Genomic DNA, 7796 nt, shown 5'->3' on the forward strand with positions numbered 1-7796 from the left:
AAATGTATTTTTGGGACGATTCAAACAACCCACTATCCTTCTGTGGTGAAAATATTTGTTCTTATACTAATAAATGGAATTTTGAATAGTAAATATTTGTTAATCTTCATTAAATATTAACTAAAACCAAATCCTCTTAATATATATGGGCAATAATAAGTTAGATCCTTAACCTCTTATAAGAAGAGACAGAATTTATGTTATTTTTAAACATATCATACACCTTAAACAAACTCCGAAAAATTACGTGAGTGATTCCTTCTCCAATAAAATATACCTGGTAGACTGGTCCAAATCCTCCTTTTCCAAGTTGGTTTTTTGGATTGAAGTTTCCCGTTGCTCTTTTGAGAGTGTGATAGTCAAAATGACAGATTGTTCGAAGATTATTGCTGAAATTTTCTGTAATTGCAGTAATTATAAGAAAAAAATACATGTATTTGAGAAGAATTTTGATTCGTGAATGGATTTCAAGGATCTATGGTACTAACCAGGAAGAACATAAGGATCATTGGTTGAGAATCTTTTAGCTCTCCATATGTTCATTAGTGTACGCTTTCTATGCCTCCATAAAACAGCAAAGAGAACCGACACAATAAGAAGAACTAGTACACTGCTTAGGAAGAAGGCTGACGATGCATTCATTGGTGTTTTAGCATTTATCTCAGCAGATGTTTCAGATAGTGACGGAGAGAGAGCTGCAGAAGTACAAAGAAAAGAGCAACTCTTTTGAGGTAAAAACTAGTGATAAATGCTATTAAACACAATAAAATTACAATCATACTAAACTGAACATAACATAATAAAATCTAATTTTCCCATCTCCCTGCTTGATAAGAAGATTAAAGCTTGTTTTGAGATGGTATCTACGCACAAGTTGGGAATAAGGAGGTTCGAAAGAAAGTCCATAAATTAAGAATAATAAGTTCATTCCTTGTAGAGAGACATTAGCATTTGTGCTACCTAATTGAACTAGATGTGCTTTGTTAATAGTTAGTTTACAAATGCATGTAAAACTAGAGTATCTTTAAAAAATTATAAAGGGAAAAAAGATCCACCTCTCATAGTTGGGAAAAGGCTAAAATAATGATGGAAGAGAACAAAAGAAGACATCTTAGACTACATAGTTTAACACATTAGTTTCACTAACAAGATGGAATATAAGAGAATTTTGAGCAGAATAATTCATCACAGCATTTTTTTTCAAATTCCGAAGGGAATGAACCACAAATCTTTCTTTCTAGCTTGAATCTATTATGAGGGTTCCTTTCCTAATAAAAAATAAGATGCTAAATTCCTTTTAAAAACCACATAATAGGATCTCACTTTTGGCAAGCATTTTGATAATTCAACATGAAACACGGTTGATCAAAGAATAGTTCATCCAAATTACTTTCGGCAGCCGATGAATCCAATTTAGTTATTGTGGGCGCCAAAAAATTCAAGCTCTGGACTCGCTCAAAGATAAATGAGAGTTTTATCTAAGAATCTAGATCAATTTTTCAAAAGGCAGATGAGCCAATTGATAAGACCCTAACCAATGATTTTGTCCCCTTTTTGTGACGACTTTAAGATTTGGGGTTCGAGAACTCCCATACGCGCAAGCTTATATGATTAATTACACCTCCCGATAACGGGAGAGCACTATTGATTAAGCTTAATCATTAGATGATAAGTATTTAGACTCAACATACAGTAGCAATAAACTTAAATTTTAGATGATAAAATGTATAACTGTGATCAGCCTAAAGCTGATGATGAGGAGAATGATGATGAACCAAGTCAAGTCTAATAGTTTCCTCCCTCGAGTTGTCATAGACCGTGGTATGTCTAGTTGTAAGAGATAGTTGACCCAACTTGACACAATAGTTATTGTTAGCAATCATGAGTTATCTCGTCCAAAAAGATCCTGTAAACCTGGGATGGATATTTAATTAAGGGGACAAACTCAATTCGACCAAAATTTTTAGAGAGTCTTGTGCTCTATCAATATGCACTATGATTTATAACTCAAAAGGCAAAAAGTGATTCGAAAACATATGGGCTATAATTATGCCATAATATAGTGAGGCCTATAGGTCAAATCATCTAATCAGAGGGTTCTAATTTTAGCCATGTTTTGTGGAACCAATTAACCAAACCATACAGGCCCGAAACTCCAGCCATGTTATTACTGGTGCTGATTGTTTTAAGTATGAATGTAATAATATGTTTGATATGGCATTCGCTCATAATGAATTTAGGGTACGTCAAATTTCTCAATCTTGATAAACGATTGTTAATAGTGGATGTGTATTATTCTGAGTTTTAATGACAAATTTAATTTAAACATTTATAGAATTTTATAATTTTTTTTTTATTTTATATTTTTAGAGTTTAAATAAACCCATCCAGTTAAGATTCACCATTAACGCAATCATCAACGAGAAATTAATTATTTGATTATTCATATTTAAAATTTAACAAAATTTATCGAATGTCATTAAAGCGGCAGTCATGTCAACTCCAGTTCTTGCAAGGAAGACGATCGAACTAGCTCAGTAATGGTTCGGTCTTGTCAATTCCAATCCTTAGGAGAATTAAAGTAGCCAAGATAGATGTTCCGTCTTATCAATTTCAATCCTTATATGAAAAAAAAAAAGGTAGGCTTAGTACCTATGAACTCATACTTATTAGGAATAGAATCAATCTAACTTATGGTGAAACTTATAGACAAGACGACCGCTTAAGATTGTGTGTAAATTAATGCTTTTTAATTTAATTTTGAGAAAAAAAACTATAATTGCACATTTCTTGAAGCGAATTAGAGTTGAACTTAACCGTATTTTTAAACTACAAAACATTATTAGACATTTAAATTTAAGAATTAAAACTTATCAATGGACCACATATGGGTATTTAGCGTAGAAGTGCATGCATCTTGATCAATTTTTCAAGATACTTTAACGAATTCAAATATTGTGTTTGAATTGAAATATTGCATTACAAAATTCGTGCGAGCCATAAAGAATCTAAATTTAGTTATTTGCATGGGTAATTTGCAATTTAGGACACATGAAAATATTTCACTTTATGAACTTCAAATCACACCTTCTGTCAAAAAATAAATAGTTAAAAATAAATAAAAAAATCACGCATTTTATTTATTTGTATGCATGCGTTGTGGATTAAGTAGTGTGTTAAATGTTCTAAGATTTAATTTTGTGACTGAGAAGGCATAATTTCCTTTACACGTAGTTGATAATTTATTGACTTTACCGTTGAATTGAGTGGCTTCTATTCATGCTCGCAGACAATCAATTAACTTCACCACAAGCCTATTGTATGTTTTGCTCATGTTCGAAAACAAACTTCCAACTTTATTGCAAAGTCTGTGTGGCTTTCCCATGTCATTTTGTGAGACTTACAATGGAATTCAATTGTTTAATAAAAGGTACAATTTATGCTCATTAGCGACTAAATGAGTTTCTTACAAATTTCATTTGTGCTCATAAACGAGCGATGAGCTATCAAGTTTCATGTAAGTATAGTGAAAATTCTATTTGTATTCAATTATGTCTAGTTCAAATAATTCTTAAAATACTTTAAACATTTATTTTATCATTAGTTTTTGGTTTATACTTATATTAGATTATATTTGGATCCAACTGGTTCATTTTTGTGGTTCCTTTTAAGATGTATTCAATCAAATTTTCAACAAACTCCCAAGATCATCTCCACAGAATGGAATGCATCGGCATTCGGCAAAACAAGGTCTTACCACCAAGCTTAAACAGGCATGCATAGTTGGTTTCATTAAACATCGCAACCAACTTTCTTTTAACTCAACGCACTTCACTAAGCATGCGTACGACTTCAAGAACAATGCGAAACAAATATAAGATTTTTCTACCATGTTGGAATAATGTGAACGAGTACTTAAAAACAGATTTTTCTTATGTGAAGGAAAAGCGGGGCTGGACATAGAGGGGAGAAGAGGAAAGATAACTTCTTGTGTAGATGGTGGCAGGTGTCCGTGTTTTGTGTGTGCCAAAAGGGAGGCATAGGACTATATGATTTGAAATGAGGAAAAATGAGATCTGACAAGGCATTGAGAATGGATGAGAAATTTGGAGATTTTGACAAGAATATGGGAGGCACATGCAAGCACATATATATATATATATATATATATATATTGATTTAATTTAGTGATAAATATAAAATTGAATCAAGGTATTCATCATTGCACATTTTCTCATTTTTTGTGTACTTTCAATTCATATCATTGTCTCAAATTTTGTGTCGGCAATTTATGTGTGGAATTCAAACAATTTGGCTGTTAATTATGGGCAATTTTAAAATCTCAAACGCAGTCAACCCAATCCATTTTATAATTGCATATCGCTTGAACAGTTTTGGTGAACATCAAAGCAATTCAATTCCATACAAAGTGCGTCGTGCCGACAATCCATTATTTTTTCCGTGCATAGTCATTTTGATCCTGGAATATCTCCTTTTGCATAAATTTGATGCTCTGAACTCATTGTTGTAGTCCACTTAATATATGCGCATCATTTAAGCAGTTTCGATAATGATCGAAACAACTTAGGCTCGACCATGTTTTGTCACATTTGTTGTCTGTCATCTTCGTTGAAAGCTCCCTACCTAAGTGGGCAATTTTGGCATCCAAATACATTGACAAAGTCCATCCTATGAATAGGCGATGTTTCAAGTGACCTTGAACATGATCAAGGCATTTTGACCTTAAATGGCATGACATCGCATTTATCATTCGTAATTCACATCATGTTTGATCGACTCATCTTGTGGAATATGGGTCAACAATGATCAAATTGGATTTTATTAGTAATTGTAAGCATTAATCAACATAGGAAGACATTTGTTGAGATGATCCTGAACTGGTAAAACAATGTAAGATTTACATGCATACCACTTAATTCTTATGTATATACATACATAACGCCTAAACTTCAATTTTTACATATGTGGCCAACTTACCTATGCATGAAAAGCTCTATTTCACTTTTTATAAGTTGAAATAGTGGTATCTTTTATGTGATATGAAAGATTTTGGTGGTGTAAATCGAAAAAGCAAAGTTCAGGTGCTAGATATGTAAATACATAGGAATTGGGCGGTACGTATGTAAATGCCCCAAACAATTTATGCCTATATTAGAAAATGGAATTTGCAAATGTCTGCATAGGCTTATGGTATTTTCTGCGCTTCCACACTATCACCAATCAATGATTTTCTTATGTTTATCATTAGGAGAAATGTTTTGCATTTATGTACAATTATACCATTGCACACTATTTTATCCCCTTTCTATGGGCAGATGGCTTTTGTCAGCTTTTAAGTAATATAATGGCAACTAGGATGGAAGAAAACATTATGAAGCGAAACAACTACAACAGGATCTACCGGTCAACATGGTGGTGGCATTGGTTGCCCTAATTCTGTACTAATTTCTGGTATCATAAAACTAAATATTGTTTAAATTACAGAAAAAAACAGATGAAATGGAGCCAAATTCAAGAATATGGAAACCAAGAATTTCATGATTTTCTCAAAGATCGTCGCAACATTTCTTTTTGAAGGAATACCAAAATTGATATAAATATATTGGAGAAATCAATATCAGACCTAATATCCTATACAGCACCTTCTGCTTTCAAGAAGCTTTATATGCATTTCTCTACTTTTCCTTCAAATTGTTGTGTACTTAAGGAAAACTGTTATTTTCTTTTCCTTTTCGCTTGTGTCTGAAACTAGCACCAAAACAAAACAAAAATCTCTTTATAATATCAATCAGGCTAAAATGAAGATGAACAGGTTCAAAAACTCATACGCAATATGGAAGATGACAGTTACTGTTGTCTGAATTTCTGATGTTTCTAGCATAAGAATTTAAATAAAGAAATTGAGAATGAGGAGCTATAAAACAAACCCCAAACAGTTGGATCAACGTTATTGAAGATAGGGATGATGATAAATAAAACATAATCTGAGACTTTCTTGATCCACAAACGACTTGATTTTGCAGCCCTCCTTTGTTATAACAAGAGACAAAGTTGATACCAAGATAACAACAACGAATCTAATCCTGATAAAGAACTACACAGCATCTTCTAAGCTTATTCTATTCTTTCTCTCTCTCTTGCTCTTTCTGATCAAGCAACAAACAGGATTACTCACTGAAATTCAATTGCATATGACAGAAAATGGCAACAAAAAATAAAAAATTAAAAAAAAACGCTCAATCGTTTTAATGATGAGAATTCTGTTTCTCTTTAGCAGGATTTTGAGAATCATAAAAGAATTGCAGCCAAGAAAATACTGAGAAGGAGAGCATACCGTAAAGCGTTTGCCGAACAATATAATGCCCTCTATCTTCCCTTTTTCAAACAGTTTCAAGAATGATTGAATACACCCTTCTTTCGTCTCTCCTCTTCGCCTAGTCTTTTACCCCCTATATTTGTTAATCTGTGCCCTATATTTGTTAATCTGTGGGTCGGAAATCGGAGTTCTGGAACCAAGTCCGTATGGGGGCATAAAGAATGCCGGTAAATCCAAAGCCATCGATATAAACAAAGAAGGTTGAAAACTCGAAATGTTTTCCAAGAGGCGGAGATGGGGAGAAGTGGAACAAGTCTATTTGTGTGCATCGGCTCCGCACAGCTCATATCCTGTCGTTTTCTTTTGTCTTCTTGTTTATTCTTCGTGACCTTACTCCTGAAACTTTAGGTTTCCATGGCGGACTTGGTCGGTGAAAGCAGAGATCCATGCCAAGCCCGAGAGCGAAGTAGATATTTCTAGGGCTCGGAGTGCCGGAACTTCATGCCGAGCCGTGGTTTGGCAAATTCTATGCTGACACTGAGGCTCTAACATTACTTCAGGTTGCTTGTATTGAAAAATATATTTGTAAAACTTCATATTATTTTATATAATCCTATTATGTTGAAATCATCTCAAAATATATGAGTTGAAAAGTTGTCTTTTTAGAAAAAAAATAATATTTGTGATACTTTTTATGTGATATTAAATATTTATATTATATAAATAAATATTAAAGTTTGAGTGCTAGATATATAAAAATATAAAAATTATATGATATGTATGTAAATCCTTTAATATAGGGGGGCTAATTTAAATGTTATGTTGATGGTTATATGTAGATTAATATTTATCCTGAAAGTGAAAGAATGCTTGCAAATGTAATAACCTACATTATCTTTAATAACCCTAAATCAAACTGATTTGGACCATTTCCTTCGTGCTACCTTATTGATACTTTATTGTCTTCAACATGGACTTAGGCGTCAAACAACAAGTTTTTTTGGGGGGAAATTTTGAGAACATGTTCTTAATGATTGGCTCTGACAAAGTCCTTGGACTTGATGGTCTTACTTCAAATTTCTTCAAAAAAACTTGGGGCATTACTAGCCCTTCTTATATTTAGACTTTAAAATACCTCTTTGACAATTCCAAGCTTCCTAATCATGTTTAGCACTCTATTATAACTTCAATACCCAAAACAGCCTCAAGCTCAAATGTTCAGTGATTGCACGCCAATATCACTTTATGGTACAACTTACAAAGTCATATCCAAGCTCATAGCTAATAGACTTAAGTAAACTCTATCAACTATTATTCACCCCGCTCAAGCTGCCTTTATATGTGCTAGAGACATTGTTGAAAATGTCATTGCAGTTAATGAGATCATTTAGGAATTTAATTGTTCCACTCATTTTAAAACTTTTTGCTCTAAGATTAATCTTTTGAAAGCTTTTGACGA

The 7796-nt window shown here is 32.9% G+C and overlaps 1 protein-coding gene across 2 annotated transcripts in view; it reads right to left on the reverse strand.

Moving 5' to 3' along the window:
* LOC110024617 (probable LRR receptor-like serine/threonine-protein kinase At1g56140) overlaps nt 1-6882 on the reverse strand; it is an 8697-nt gene extending 1815 nt beyond the window's left edge. The window contains exons 1-3 of one of the 2 annotated variants that reach the window (XM_020724688.1): nt 6356-6882; nt 489-695; nt 278-399 (exon numbers count right to left, since the gene is read on the reverse strand). In XM_020724688.1, the coding sequence (XP_020580347.1) occupies nt 278-399; nt 489-642 (276 nt within the window). In that variant the 5' untranslated portion in view covers nt 643-695; nt 6356-6882. Of the gene's footprint in view, nt 1-277; nt 400-488; nt 696-5644; nt 5691-6355 lie in introns of those variants that run through there. The other variant, XM_020724689.1, reaches the window with a different exon arrangement.
* Nucleotides 6883-7796: the final 914 nt, after the last annotated feature.

Source organism: Phalaenopsis equestris, unplaced genomic scaffold, assembly GCF_001263595.1.
Source record: "Phalaenopsis equestris unplaced genomic scaffold, ASM126359v1 Scaffold000263, whole genome shotgun sequence".
Lineage (NCBI taxonomy): Eukaryota > Viridiplantae > Streptophyta > Magnoliopsida > Asparagales > Orchidaceae > Phalaenopsis > Phalaenopsis equestris.